The 16,587-nt window shown below is 37.4% G+C and overlaps 1 protein-coding gene and 1 pseudogene across 1 annotated transcript in view; both read left to right on the forward strand.

The window, feature by feature from the left end:
• The window catches only part of LOC149435262 (serine/threonine-protein kinase SBK1-like), a 38,057-nt gene extending 29,490 nt beyond the window's left edge, over positions 1 to 8,567 (forward strand). Inside the window, exon 5 of the mRNA XM_089662839.1 lies at positions 8,527 to 8,567. Within this exon, the coding sequence (XP_089518965.1) occupies positions 8,527 to 8,567 (41 nt within the window). The remainder of the gene's footprint in view (positions 1 to 8,526) is intronic.
• A 274-nt stretch (positions 8,568 to 8,841) lies between these two features.
• Positions 8,842 to 10,760, forward strand: LOC149435263 (serine/threonine-protein kinase SBK1-like; annotated as a pseudogene).
• The last annotated feature ends 5,827 nt before the right edge of the window (positions 10,761 to 16,587 follow it).

Genomic DNA, 16,587 nt, shown 5'->3' on the forward strand with positions numbered 1-16,587 from the left:
CTGATAGGCAGCACTAAAGGGCACTGATAGGCAGTACTAATGAGGTGGCACGGATAGGCGGCACTGATAGACAGCACTAATTAGGGGTCACGGATAGGCGGCACTGATATGCAGCACTGATAGGCGGCACTGATAGGTGACACTGATGATGGGTACTGATAGACGGCACTGATTGGCATCACTTCTGGGCACTGACTGGCGGCACTGACTGGCACAACCCCTGGGCACTGACTGGTGGCACTGACTGGCAGCACTGCTGGGCTGCACTGGTGGGTGGCACTGGTGGGCAGCACTGGTGGGTGGGCACAGGTGGGTGGCACTGGTGGGCACAGGTGGGTGGCACTGGTGGGCACAGGTGGGTGGGCACAGGTGGGTGGCACTGCTGGGCACATGTAGGTGGCACTTCTGGGCACAGGTAGGTGGCACTGCAGAGTGGCACAGGTGGGTGCACTGCTGGGCACAGGTGGGGGCACTGCTGGGCACAGGTGGGGGCACTGCTGGGAACGGGTGGGCGGGGCTAGTGGGCGCACTGCTGGGCGGAACTTGCGGGTGTCACTGCTGGGCACCGATCATCAGGGCACTGATCATCGGTGCCAATCCCCGCTCTGACAACTGCCGGTTCTCGGCAGTACTTTCCTCACGATCTGACAGCGTGAGGAAAGGGCAGCCGAGAACCGGCACTTGCATTTCCCTGTGATCAGCGTGTCATTGGACACCGCTGATCACGTGGTAAAAGGCCGGTGGGATCGGCCTTTCACCACATCACGTGATCAGCTGTGTCCGTAGGACACAGTGATCACGGAGATCGCCGGGTTCTGGGAGAGCGCGTTCTGGGAGGACGTCATATGACGTCCACTCAGAACTGGCCGGCCGCGGTGAAGCCGTCATTCGGCTATGCGCGGTCGGCAAGAGGTTAAATTGACCGGCTTCAGTTGGTTCTTCCATTATCCTTTTCCTGAATATGGCAATCCAGCAATCTAGTAATATAGAAGGTAATTATCAAGCATGTTCTACTATCCAACCTAATGCAGAGTAGCTGGTTATTTCCTGCATTTCCTCCACATTTGGTCTATGATTCCCTATGCCTTGCTCAATAAACTACTGGAAGTATGGGACACACTGGTGAGGCCACCTCCTTACCTTTACTATGGCACCCCAAAAACACTTCATTACCCTTAGGAGAGAAGATAATCTGGATTTTACCAACATCAGGGGGTTTATTAACCTTTTCAGTTAAAATAATATAGCTCCCAATGTGATCTGGACTTGTCACAATGGAGTACTCTCTACTTTCGGTTTTGTGACCTCAAAGTGAACATTTAAAGTAAAGTAGATTGTGGAGACAAAATACAACAAATACAAACCAAACATGACAATAAAGACATACATTTCACCATCTCAGGGAAAGTTCCTTCATCCCCCCAATGAACATATATGTGTATGAGCGCAGTGCTGAGTCTGAGCAGTTCCACATTACTAAAAATGACTAGTGATGAAGCCCCATAGCAGAAAAATGTATTTTGGCCCTCAGACTTTATATGTAAATCCTCTGCTTGTAAAAGATTAGTATATATCGTAAGAATCTGCAGAAGATATTTGAAGCTTTTAGTGATGGAACATCTTTGTTAAAACCTTTAAAGAATAACTTTACTTTCAGGGTCCAATCACAGCTCAGCATTCCAGCCTTTGTCAGTTCATATATATTGCCCACTTTATAGTCTCAGGTGGGTGGAGTTCTATGTTGATTTTAGATTGTATATTTATGATTTATATATGGATGCATGTTTATATTTCATTTATTTAGACAGATATTTTATACATAGACTTTTCTCCATGGATAAATTGGGTCAATGTCATTGTGTTTAGAACGTTGGAGCATTATAACAAATCACTATATGCCCATTACATAATATATGTTAAAACTGGTTAGAAAACTTAGTTTCAGGCTCAGGTTTCCACCCTCAACACAACAGAACAGAATACACAACCCCCATTCATATGGACCTACCTGCTACACCCTACTGGAGCCCATTCCAAAGTCTGAGCCTGAGATCAAGTCCCCCACCGGCTGCATAATGTTGTAACTTCTATTCTGCAGTTACTCCTCCTGTGCATAGGGTGGTGCTCTTGTGTATCTCCACTTCTGGTTTATGAAATATTATTTAAATGTGTTTTAACTATTACTATTACTACTACTACTTACTACTTCTTACAACTAGTAGTACTAATACATATCCGGAAAACCTTTCTATGATGTTCCGATTTCAGATTTGGATTTTTCTAATTTGTTTTACTGCTGATTAACTTTATATAGAACTAAAAGCTTATATTTCAAACCCTCCGTTGCTATGACAATGTTCTAATGTTCAGATTTAAAAAAAAATTTCACTGTTTATTAGTTTATAAAAAAAATAACCTCTTCTAGCTTACCAGGAGAAATGCCTCACAGATGTGATTGGCAGAGACAGGACAGGACAGGATTTGCCCATACTGCACCCTTGAGATGTTTGATTTGGGCTAAACGTCCTGTTTTATATACATCTATATCTAACAGAAAGCACACCTACTCTGAATATTATCTAATGCATTTCATATATTTTGAATGTGTTGTGGTATTTATTATACCCTTCTATTTTTTCCCTTTTTTTTTTTTCAATGTTTTCCACTATTTTTTTTTTTAATTTTATATATGTGATATTTTGCATTTTTGTAAATTTAAGTTGAGTGATTTAATAAAAATATATTATTGAAAGAATATTTAGCCATTTTATACATTATCTCTATAAAGCTTAGCATCTAGAAACTGTTTCCTTGGTTAATTAAATCATTTAAAATTAGTTTCAGAGTAATTTCCCCGCCCTCATCACACTGGCACAGCATAAACAATCCCCATTCATATGGTCCTACCTGCTCCACCCTTCAGGAGCCCATTCCAAAGTCACCAATCATATGTTAATGAGCAGCTCCTATGTGTTGGCCAATCAGAATCTCATTTAAAAAAAATCCTTTTTCTCCTCGCATATATACCAGACCTCCAGTTCTTACTTTCAGTGACTCTCATTTTGCTTGTAGCAAAAGTGATTTATTTCCTCCATTGACTGCTTCCCGCCAGAATTGCTTTTCAGAAGACCACATAGATTTCCTCCGTGAAGACCGACTTGGAGACCATCTATACCTTCATTTTCCAAAGTAAGTCATATAGAACTTCATCGTTTTATAATCCTCAGTTTTATCCTTTTTAGGGTTTTTCTACTATTAGAAGATGTACTTAGCAGAAAGTTAGATAGTAAAACTGTTTAATGTTCTCTATTTTTCACACTTACCTGTTATTTATTGTCACACAAATAGGCCTTTTATTTTACAGATTTATATATTGATTAAATCTCCACATTATCTTGCAGTCATTTATTTTTAAAATATATTCAGCCTTAAGCTTTACATTCAGATGTTCATTCTTCTTGTACCCTTGAAATAAAATGAAACAATTCCATCCTCGGTTGTGTGATAGATGGTAGATTAGCAGTTGCATGTTAAATACAATTCAGAATCAAAAGTTTCACATTTTGCATTCCTGTCTGTCTTTTTCATATATGGAAGTGTTTTCCTAATTCTCTCTTTCATCATATTTTACAATGACAACCTAACAATACAGATTTTTTAGCAGAAAGTTAAATAGAAAAAAAACTGTTTTTAATTCTCCCAAAATTTAAATTATTTTTTCTTTCTCACTTGCCTGTTATTGCCTTACAAAAAAGATTAAATCATTGTCTTTTGTTTAGAGATCCATAGATTGATGCAATATCCACATTAACTTGCAATATGTTGTTTTTACAATCTACCCAACCTCATGCATTACATTCAGATGTTCTTTCTTCATGTTCCCTTGAAATAAAATGAAACAATTCCATCCGAGGTTGTCTGGTAGGTTGTAGATTAGCAGTTGCATGCTAAACAATTCAGTACCAAAACATGATTTCATTTATTGCTAGCTGGAAATATTTTTTTCTTTCATTAAGCTCTGACATTGCTCTGTATTACTAGCAGCGCATGCAGAGAATGAGGAAAGTGAGGCTTCCCACCTGTTAGCTAGGTGTCTCATCACACAGCGGAAGAATAAATGTGTTACATCACCTCTGCATTCACCTCCAAACATGGGGTCACTTTCACACCTGCAAATGGTGGAGTATTTCCATCTTTTGTCTAACCCCTGTATATTCCCTATAAATGAGACAAACTCAACTGATGATAAAAGAATAAAAAATAGAAGATAATTAATCTCTGATTCTCTGACCACATATACACAGCTATATACCCTAAAACATTCTAGCCAAAAAATCTCATCAACCTGTCACATCACATGCCAGGAAAATTAAGAAAAAAAATAAGTTGTGCTTGTACATAATTGGATGATGGAAGTCAGCAGAGCTCCTCCCTTATTTACTCTAACAGATTCTATGATATCTAACAAAGCACTCCTACGCTGAATATTATCTAATGTATTTCATATATTGTGAATGTGTTGTAGTATTTATTATACCCTTTTTCTTTTCTTTTCGTATTTTTTATCTTTAAATTTGTATATATGTGATATTTAGCATTTTTGTAAATTTATGCTGAACAATTTAATAAAAAGATATTATAAAGAAAAAAGAATATTAAGACATTTTATACATTATCTCTATAAATCTTAGCATCTAGAAACTGTTTCCTTGGTTAATTAAATCATTTAAAATTAGTTTCAGGGTAATTTCCCCGCCCTCATCACACTGGCACAGCATAAACAATCCCCATTCATATGGACCTACCTGCTCCACCCTTCAGGAGCCCATTCCAAAGTCACCAATCATATGTTAATGAGCAGCTTCTGTGTGTTGGCCAATCAGAATCTCCCATCAATTAACAAATTCCATTTTCTCCTCACATATATACCAGACCTCCACTCCTTACTTTCAGTGACTCTCATTTTTCTTGTAGCAAAAAGTGATTTATATTCTACATTGCTTCCCGCCAGAATTGCTTTTCAGAAGACCGCATAGATTTCCTCCGTGAAGACCGACTTGGAGACCATCTATACCTTCATTTTCCAAAGTAAGTCATAGAACTTCATAGTTTTATAATCCTCAGTTTTATCCTTTTCTAGGGTTTTTCTCTACAATTAAGAGATGTACTTAGCAGAAATGTAAATAGTATAAATGTAGAATGTTCTCTATTTTTTCACTGACCTGTTATTTATTGTCAGACAAATAGGCCTTTTATTTTAGAGATTGATATATTGATTAAATATCCACATGATATTGTGCTAATTTACTTTTTAAAATATATTCATCATTAACCTTTACAATCAGATATTCATTCTTCATGTACACTTGAAATAGTTAAAAAAACAATTACTCCTCAGGTTGTCTGTTAGATGGTAGATTAGCAGTTGCTTGTTAAACACAATTCAAAATCAAGTTTTTTTACTGAGTTCAAAATTTTTCCATTCCTGTAATTTTGCCATTCCTGTAATTTTGCCATTTTTGTAATTTTGCCATTCCTGTAATTTTTCCATTCCTGTCTGACTTTCATACATACAAGTGTTTTCCTAATTTTCTTTGTCATCATATTTTACAATGACAGCCTAACAATACAGATTTCTTAGCAGAAGGTTACATTGCCCACCAAAAGGGATTCAATGATTGTCTTTGGTTAGAGATCCATAGATTGATGGAATATCCACATTATCCTGCAATATGTAATTTCTACAATCTACCCAACCTCGTGCATTACATTCAGATGTTCTTTCTTCATGTATCCTTGAAATAAAATGAAACCGTTCCATCCTAGGTTGTCTGGTAGGTTGTAGATTAGCAATTGCATGCTAAACAATTCAGTACCAAAAGATTTTTTATTTCCCCAAATTTCATATGTTGCCATTCCTGTCTGTCTTTTTGTACACGCCATTGTTTTCCTATATTTCTCATTCATCATATTTTACAATGACAACCCAGCAATACAAATGTCGTAGCAAAAAGATTAAATAAATAAAAAATGTTTAATGTTCCCAGAATTTAGAAGATTTTATCTTTATTTCACTTGCCTGTTATTACCCTACAAGAAGGATTAAATGATTGCCTTTTGTTGAGCGATCCATAGATTGATGGAATATCTGCAATATTTTATTTCTACAATCTACCCAACCTCATGCATTACATTCCGATGTTCTTTCTTCATCTTCCCTTGAAATAAAATGAAACCGTTCCATCCGAGGTTGTCTGAGAGATTGTAGATTAGTAGTTGTGTGTTAAACAACAATTCACCATCAAAAGATTTTTCACCATTCCTGTCTGTCTTTTTGTACATGCAACTTTGTTTCCCCCCTAATTTTCTTTATTTTTCCAAATTTTCCAATAAGAACCTGTTTTAGCAGTAAGTTAAATAGACAAACGTTTTTATGTTCCCTCAATTAGATTTTTTACCTTTTATCTAAATTGCCTGTTATTGCCCTACAAGTATGAATAAATTATTTTCTTTTGTTTAGAGGTCTGTGTATTGATTGCATTTTTTTAGAATATAACCAACCTCATACATACATTGAGATTTTCTTTCTTCATGTATCCTAGAAGTAAAATTATACCGGTTTTCTTAGGTCATCCTAGATTGTCTGTTAGGTAATTTTCAGTTTGGTTTGAAATCACAATCCAGCAAAAAAATGTTTTTTTTTATAGTAATCGGGTTCCAAATTCCACTGTTCCCATTTGTCATATTTAGTACATGTGGGGTTCTATGTTCTCCTCCACTATATTGTTACAATGACAAGCTTACATAACATTGACTAGAATGTTGGCAACTCTGACCAGCAACTCAATATAATGGCTGTAGCTAGAGGCCAACTCCAGCCAATCCCATTTATTTGCCTGATTTATGAATGAGTTATAACTTCTGTCAGGTTTTTATTACCACCTGGGTCCTTATTGGGAAGATCCACTAGTGACCCAATACTGGGACACACATGGCAATAAACACCTGACAAAGATATCAGTCTGAGTCCTCTAACTATCTTGTCCTATGACATGTATAATGCAAAACCTGCCTTTTTATCTTTCTGTTTCTATCCATGGCTTGCTAGTCTGGCTAGAATATTCTGTGGTAGATTTTTTTTTTTTCCCAAACCAGGGTGCTGAGTTCTTCAGCAGTGACTTGGGAAAATTGCCCCAAATTCCCCAATGACAGTAAATGGATCAGTCCTGCCTTTTTGTTACACAAACCACAAATTTGTATTGTGCAGCATTACAACCTTGGGTTCTGTGGGGTCCAACCTCTGACATCCTAACAACGGATGATGTAATTGGTTGAAAAGGAGGACATCAGTCACCTGAATCCTTGTTTGCCCCTCTCCATCAGCACTGGGGTCACTTTAGCTGAGTGAGGGAGAATGTTGGGACATGTTGGTAGCAATGTGCAAAGGTGCAATAGCTATGAAAGAACAAACCACTTCTAATGTTGGGGGTCCTACTTGTGTGGATGTTGCTGCGTTACGTAAAACTATTTGTTTCGTTCTTACATTTTAGCATGGGGTGCCTCAAGATTGTGTGGAATTTTAAAGGGCACGTTGGCTAAGAAAAGGTTGAGAAACACTCATCTATGGTGTATGCATAGCAAGACCAGTATAGGTCCATGATGAGGGACCCCTTGTATTTCCCTGTTACTATATAATGCTAGAATGCAGTTTTTCATTGTCCAGTTATACCTGACTCTGGTATATTTCCTATTGTGAATTGATATTGGTCACCTTTGGAAATAGCTGCCAAACCTTCTGTTTATGTACCTGTTATTAATCTTTAATAAAAATATCATGGGACAAAAAAAACTTACAAAACCTAATAAAGGTTTTCATTCTTCCCCCACTTGTGTTCTCCTAAAGGAGGTTTTGCTGACCACACACATGAAGTGAGGGAAGATCGGACGTCAGAAATGGCAATAAAAAGTTAAAAGATGTTCTAACCCTTTTGGGTTTTTGTCCAAATTCTTTGGTTGGATTTGTGCTTGAAGTCTCAGGAAGTCACATATCTTTAGTAAATAATTTTACTGTATTACAGCAAAGTAAAACCAGGGACTTCCTAGGATGGCACCTAAGGACAGACAGTCATCACCCAGCTATAAAAGATATTTTCATAAATGTTAGTCATATCATGCAAAAGTTTAAAAGATTCACACATGATGTTCAATACAAAAACTTTTGTATGATGTGACTAATACATTTGGAATTTGTATCCCTATGTTTTGAATTGATATCCCTGGCTGCCATCCTAGGAAGTCCCCGCTTGTTACCTTGTTGTAGTCATTTGTTGGTTTGGAATGATGGCACTCTCGGTCCTTTGCCCAGTGCCATTCTACATCACTCCTTTCTCTCTTTGGAATCTATAAAATAATTGGACTTCTTACATATAACTTGTATGTATCAGAGTAAGGGTTCGTGGCCATAGAATCAGTTTGATGTCCATTTGAGACCCTTCTAAAATAACTTATAATACTGTATATTGACAGGTGAATTTGATCGGCTTCAAGTGGGTTTTGCATTACCATAGACTTACTGTATATAGGAAAACAATATCCACTTGCTGTGAATAAAAGCTCATCAACATAAGCCCAACATGTATTTAATAAGAAGTGTAAGCATATATCAGCTTTAAAATGTAAAATAACTGTCTTTAGTTACAATACTACCCCTCCCCCCACCTCTAATGAAGGTGACAATTAATAACAGTAACTGGGTGATATCCAGAGAGATGATTAATGCCGCTTACTAATGATTAGTGCCAAATGAAACTAATTTGTATGTTTTGATGTTGTGATTCCAGAATGGCTTCTAGCATTGTAGAAGTAACCAAGAACACTGCAAGGAAACTTCTTGAGCTCATTGCCGAAACCTCAGAAAACCTGACGATGATGGAAGTCACAGACCACTTCCACCCCATCAAAGAGCTCGGGACAGGATCGTACGGAAAGGTTCTCTTGGCCAAACATCGGGGTTCAGGTAAATTTGTAGCCTAATTCATGTAAAGAGAATGATTTACAGAATCAGTTGTGCTTCTGAATGAGTGGAAATAAACTAAGGAAAAGAGTAACTAGCAGGTAAAGGTTCTTCGGTTGCATGGTGCAAGAAGGGGGATCATACTGTAGATATTGCATCACCAGAGGAGGGGAGACTATAATGAGCAAGTCTGCCATAATATACAAGTCTGATATTTACATATTCTAGTTAATGCTCTGGGTGCCCTCTGCAGATTTAGTTCTATTTAGAGCTCAGATCTCTAAAGGATCTTTAATTCTAAACTGAGATATGAGTGTGACATCCAAGATCTAAGAATCAACAGAATGCTTCGGCTGCAGAACATTTCCAAAGCTTTGAATAGCATTTTTTAAGTTTCTAAGTTTTCCCAAGCCCCCCTTCCAGTTTTTGAGTGATGATTATGGATCTTAATAAGTCAGAGCTTTTAGATTTACAGAAACTTTTAACTAACTTTAGCAGGTTTTTAGCAAGCTTCATCATTTCTCTAATGTTGGTTTTATGATACTCATTGTCTTTTTTTTGTCTCTCTTTTCAACAGATGAGTTGGTGGCCATGAAACTGATGAGTAAAGAGACAACTCCAATGGACAACTTTCTAGTGGAATACGGAATGTCTTAGTCTCAGCGGCCATCCAAATATCATCGCAACCCATGAAATCGCTTTCCAAACCAGCAACGACTATGTCTTTGTCCAGAAGGTGGCACCAGCTGGAAATCTTCAGTCAATAGTAAAGTCAAATGTAAGTTTGTATCAAAACTTTATTGATCTTTTTAAATCACGATTTCTAGTTTTAGTTACTTTAAAGCATTTCTGAGTTTTAAAGATTCCTTTCCCAGGGCAGTGAGTTGTTAGGATGTATAGTTGGCATACGCTTGTTGTTTTAGGTATGTGTATCACTCAAGTTATGAAGCAAGGTTTAAAATGGAGTAAGATGGGTTAAGATGGATCTGGCACCATTAATGGCAACATTTTGTATGCTGACAGTTTTCCTTTAATCATACTCCTTGTGTATTCAGCTAATGTATGTTTGTTTCCCTGTACAAGAGGTAAGGTGGGTTCAATATGTTGGGTAACATTGTGCTATATTTGTGTCTAGTGACTAATTTTCTCTCTTTTTTTTCTACAGGTGGGTTTAAATGAAGATGTTGTAAAGAGTTTTGTTCCACAGATAGCAAGTGCCTTAGACTTTATGCACAGCAGAGGAATGGTCCATCGGGACATTAAACTGGACAACATTTTGCTCATGGACATTGAATGTAAGGAAGTCAAATTAGCAGATTTTGGACTGACGAGGCTCCAGGGCACTCAAGCACCATGTATGTCCTGGTCCATCCCATATACTGCTCCGGAATTGTGCAGCTTAAAAGAAGAGGATCAATTGCTGCTGCACCCGAGCATTGACGTGTGGGCGTTTGGAGTCCTGTTGTACACAGCTATGACCGGCTCATTTCCTTGGGAAGAAGCAGGGGGTCATGACCCCATGTATCGGGAGTTTGCTTGGTGGCAAACAAATAAAGATCTAACCTTGGCACCAGGAAAGTGGCAACAATTCTCCATTGAAGCCAGGCAGATGTTCTGGGACTTGTTGTCCCTCAATGCTTCTGAGAGGTGTTCTGCTATGGACATTTTAAAATATGTCCACCTGCCATGGAAAGTAAAAATGCCTCCAGAGAATCTAACCAGGAAAACGGTCATACATGTGATATAACAGAGTGCTGCTGTCCATTGTGGAGCCTCATCAAGTTCTGCCTCATACAAGTCTCATGTCCTAGGGGAAGGTAAGTGTTTAAATCTTAGGACTGCTGGCTTTTTCTGTATCTGGTCACATGTTTGCTTATCTACTGTAATTGCTGATTTCATAAATACTAGCTCTTAGCGTAGGAAAACCGTATATAATGAGCCACAGAAGCACAGATCTAATTGGACCACATGTCCACTTCTTTCCACCACAGTTCTCAAAAACAATTTCACTATTCAAACATATACCATTCTAAAGCTATAACACCGATGTATGCTTACATGGTACCTACACTAATTACACATTCATTCTATTTGGCTTTAGTCTCCCAATGCTTCCGCTGCCTAAGAAAATATTATATGGTCAAATTACGGGACCCTCTGCTCCAGGGCCACAGAGCAGCTAATGGCATGGTTATACTACATAGAAATTACATTGCACTTCTTCTCACCATTGATTTTATTGTTCTCCTTAAATGGCCTTAAAACTCATTTCTAGTTTTATTCTTTCATGTGGTAGGAGGGGGGCCGGTTTACAAAACAAGCAATGTTCACCCTCCCCAAGCTCTAGTGCCGCCCCATATTGTCTTTGCTCCAGATTCGGTCTTTTCCAGGATTTGACACCCAATGTTATGCAACATCTTCTGTGAGCTGACAGGGAAATGATTCAAGGAGCCAAGCTCACCGCATCACATGAGCCCAGTTCTCTGCAGCAGCATTCAGGACCTGTTCCCTGCTGGAGGATAGATGAGGATGGGAAACACATGTGAATCATATGTCCAGCCCAGCCAGCAAGAAAAAGACAGATTTAAATAAAGCTCCTAAACATGTGTACTATATTAGAACAAATTGATGGTTTTTAAATTTTGTTGGTTTTCTTTTCACTTTTTTTGTTCATTGTCAAGTGTATTGGAATGTGTGTTCTGCAATCCTTCTGTACAAGGCATATATGGTAAGTATAATATTGTCATAATAAATGAAGACTTTAATGACTCTATTGCAGTATGGACTGCGGAATTAGACCAATTTGAGTCTAAAATTAAAATTTCCAAAGCATATAAAGTGATATTTGAAGTAGAAAATCAGGAAGACTGCTATGATTAAAGCTTTTGTAAAGAAATGTAAGTACCTTGACCCAACATTAGCCATAGCACAGGAATGACAAAATCTGAACCAGATAGCAAGTTTCATTGATAAAATTAGGAGACAGTTGAAACAATCTCATTTATGAGGTAACCATGATTCAATGTGACAAAACAAAAAAAAGGCAGCAGTTATGTCAGGAACTACAGGTCCCAGTAAGAATGACAACAGGTGCTGGTGAGTCAAAGCGTCTACCACATGTTTTTACCATCATGGACCAAGCCATGTGAGAAGACAGTGCTGGAAATTAAAAAAAAAAAACACACACTATGGAAATCGGAAATTAAAAAGCAGCTTTTGTACAACCTGCTCTGTCATAATAAAAAAAAAGTTTGACTGAATTGCTGTACGCCTCAGATTAGTAATTTGATTAGCAACTAGTCAAACAATATGGTGAAAAGGAAAGAACAAAGGGAAACAGGTGTAGCACATTACCATAAAAAAAGTGTGAAATAAAATAGGTGTTGTACTCACAAAGGAGAATAAAGTCAAGGCACATCATAAAATAACAGCTGGGTCAACACCGCACTGAGTAAGTCTGCAATGGGGAGTGTAGACATCCAATAGGGTGACACGTTTCAAGGACTTGCCTCTTCCTCAGAGCCTGGCTCTTTGTTCTTTCCTCATTCAGTATATTTGGATTCCCCCGGTCCATTTGAGGGCAGCAAGGTGTGCATGTTCCAGGACATTCTTAATGTGGTTGTAGCCTGCATAGAGTCCATCCCCAAGCGCAGGAGCATTTGTGTTTGCTGGTTCAAGGTGGTGAAAAGGGCTGTCACTAACCGATAGTTTATTACCATTGCCAAAATTAGAAACACACTGAGATTCATCCCCAATACCATTGGAATATGTTGCTCCAATTGTATTGGATGACATTGGAAGACCATATGTACAAGGTTTACTAAATGGTAAAAAGATGACATTTTTGGTTGATAGTGGATCTGAGATCAGTCTAACCAGAGAAATCATACCTGTGAAACCTAACTCACCCATGTGTAATATAAAGGGTTTATTACAGGTCATTCCACTGCTAGACGGGTGTCTAATGTAACATTAGAAGTACCTGGGCTAGTGACAACACTGACATCTGGTTTTGTCATGGTGCAGAGAATATTCTTGGCATTGATGTAATCAATAATAGTGTTAATTGATCCCTCTGTATACAGTAATGTTTCCATGACTAATAAGTCTACAACGCAAAAATGACCCGATACTGATGGTAATTGTGCTTTAAAAAGGAAGTGGTACAAAGTTTTCCAAGTTTGTGCTCAAAGTTTACAAATGACATAGGAACTTTCAGAATTGAATATTGGAGGGAAAAGCACCAATACCTCTTAGTCAGTATGAGTTACCACTAGAATCAATTGGTCCGCTTTCTGCCATTATTCAAGAGTTCGTACAACTTGGCATGTTAAAGAAAGCACAGTGAGCAGCAAATAACTGTATTTGGCCTATCAAAAAAGCTGACAATTCATATTGTCCATTGACTTCAGGACACTGAATATATATTACAAATAAAAAGCAGTTCCCGATCATTCTAATATGAAGTTACATTTGGATGCCGAGGCCAAAGTGTTCTCAGTACTGGAAGTTGCTAACAGCCATTCTTCCATCCCCTTAGCTAAAAGTTGTCAGTACAAGCTAGATTTCAAGTTCCAGAAAGACCTATACATTCACTCGATTAATAGCTGGCCTCGATATCAGTGATGGTGTAGTCCATGAGTCTATAGCGAAAATACTATCAAAGTCAATGTATTTTTCAGCATGTAGATAGGATTATGCTGAGTATGCAGAACATTGATGAACATATTGCTCTTTTGTCTGCGTTGTTTAAGGCCCAAAAGTAAACACAGAAAGTTCAACTGTTGAAAAACCTTCACATGCAGATTAGTCAAGGAAAGAGACAATTGTAATAAACAGTCAGCTCCATCACTTCCATTCCAACAACTCAAAGCATTGCAGCAATTTTTGAATAAAAAAAAAAGAGTGCAAAGAGTTAATGCATGAGTTTTGCTAAGAAAGTTAAACCATTTAATCTTTTGAGGAGTAAAGATAATATAGTTGACCAAAATTGTCCAAATAAGGTTTTAGAACTCTTGAGGGAAGAAAAAAAAAAAAAAAAAAAGATTTGCAGAAGGCTCCAACATTAGATATAATAGGTTTGTTCTGAAGCCCCTTTTTTTGAAAACTCATGCATCTGAATGCAATTTCAGTAACTGTCGCAATTAAAAAGGTAATGAAAAAATAATTAGCTACTTCTCCAGAGTGATCATTGGAAAAACCTTGTGTCAAATGTACAACAACTGCTAAGTGTTTATTATGCAATCAAAGCATCAGAGCTTAGTGAAGTCAAACAGGATTATATTGCAGACTGACTGCTCATCAAGGAGGAATTTGTGAGAAATACAATTTCAGAAAATGTCATGAAAGGTACTCTATGTCAGCCAAACACATTGAGAGATAACAGGAAGACATTTTCAGGAAAAACAAAAAAAACACAACCCACATACCGACATGTTTGTGTGGCTGTATCAGAAAAGTCTTTACCTCACATTTTTAGCACAAGAACTGAAGGTGGTGTGGAACCAGTCAGTATTACTGCAGAACAGTCCAACACCAGAATGACATCAGCACAGAAAACAGTTACGCATATTTCTAATTTTTATAGAGATAAGACAGTCCATTGTCATCTCTGGGGTGATACAAAACCTCTGTTTGCAAAAACAGAGTTTTGAGTCATGTCCAAAAAGATGTTGCGTCCCGTCATACCTAGATTTCACACTTTTGTAGTTTAGGTCATCTTAGACAGGACAAGGACAGTACTTTGATATATAGAAGTTTTCAGTGAAAAGAAATGTTGCTTCACATAGTGTTCCAAATTCATAAAACTATTGTCCCATAATTAACATTTGTTAAAAAAAATAATATACCAGGATAATGTAAACGGTTTTGTTTTAGATGTCATTTCTGGCAAAGAAATGCAGTATCATTACTTTGATGTTTCACCATGTTTGTGCCAAACGCAAAGAAGAAATATTGATAACATCAGAAAAACAGAAAGAAAGTATAAACAATTAAAAAAAGGGAGAAAATTTGTTATCACAGGACTCACTGACATTTTTATTTATAAAAATGTATGACTTTTTCCAGCCCAGCAGAGAACAAGTCTAAGACCCTACAAAAGACTTGCTTTTATCCAGAAATTTTCCAAGATACTGACACAGCCGTAGACTTGTATGGACTTGCTTGTATAGGTTATGGAGCTACTTGTTGTATACAACTATTTTTTTCATAGTAACTATTGGAATACAAGCTAGTATAGAATCCAAAACATTTACAAAAATGTCAAGAATATTTATTATGGAATTGGGTATGGATAAATGGTTTGGAACCAATATTAAAAAACAGGAATTAGCGAGGAATCGTAGAAGGAATTCTAGGAGGAGTTAGTACTATTAGAAGTATTACCAATAGTATGGATTTTAATACATTAAAGTCTGATCAGGAAACAGCAGGCTTAGTGGGAAGTAAAAATAAAGTTCAAAGAAATTTAAATCTAATATTACAAAATTTTAAGAAAGCTACGGTTATAGGACCATCTGTGTTCCATTTACAAGATGTTACTTTAAATTTAATGGACAGAGAACATTCCCACATAGCCAGGACATGTCTAGAGATACAGCGTATTCTACCAATTTTAAAATAATTGCACAAGCATTCCAAAGTGGAACGCCCAAGTATTTTGCAACGTTTACCCAATTAAAATGTATTTGCAAAAAAAAAACAAAACCCCATACAGATTTATGGGTAATAACCTGGGAAACAACAAATATTAGTTCCAGTTACAGTCTTAGGACTGCCAGTTAGTAATACTCAGTTATATTATCAGCTACAGTTTGCAGACTTTGCTTTGGATACCAATAGATCTGATCCAGAACTAGATGTGTTTACATTTCCTATCCAAAAGTAATTTGTTTGCCTAAACAGGACAAAAAGGTATTTTTCATTCTTGGTTCCATCATTCATTATGTACAGCAAGAATAGATAAAGTGACTTCATTTGACTTGGTCACTCTTGTAGGTAAAAGGAAGGTCTGTTTTCAAGTCATGAGACACTGAAAGCTTTCTTCCCATCCTGCACACAGATATCCTGAGTGAGGCCTTGTATTGTATAGAAGGAGATCTTACAGGAATCAGGAGAAATGGGATTAGAGTAAATGTAAGTGTTCCACCGATACAATATAATATCTCAAGTAGAGGAGTTTCCATGGAAAGAATGGGCAGACATACAAAAACGATAAGGGATAAATGTTTTGCCTGAATAACTTCAGAAAGCAGAAATTATATTCAAGCTTGAACAGGGAAATCTACTAGAGATAAAACATTGGTCTGAATTTTCAGGTCATCATGGTGGTCAAAGTTTAAAAATACTGTATCAATGTGGGGGAACCTCAGTAACAGCAGCTCCTGGAAATATATTACTACATCCATTAATATTTATTATGATTTTGTTTGATTTGTATTGTGATTAGAATGAAGCTATTTTACAAATGGATCAAGAAACTAATGAACGGTGAAGAAATCAGGTCAGGTATTTGTAGGCAGAGAACTCTCTGGCTTAATGGACCTGGTTATGGAAAGTGGTGCATCTGGAAC

The sequence above is a fragment of the Staurois parvus genome, unplaced genomic scaffold, assembly GCF_062004578.1.
Source record: "Staurois parvus isolate SC_StPar_1 unplaced genomic scaffold, SC_StPar_1.0 ptg001566l, whole genome shotgun sequence".
NCBI lineage: Eukaryota > Metazoa > Chordata > Amphibia > Anura > Ranidae > Staurois > Staurois parvus.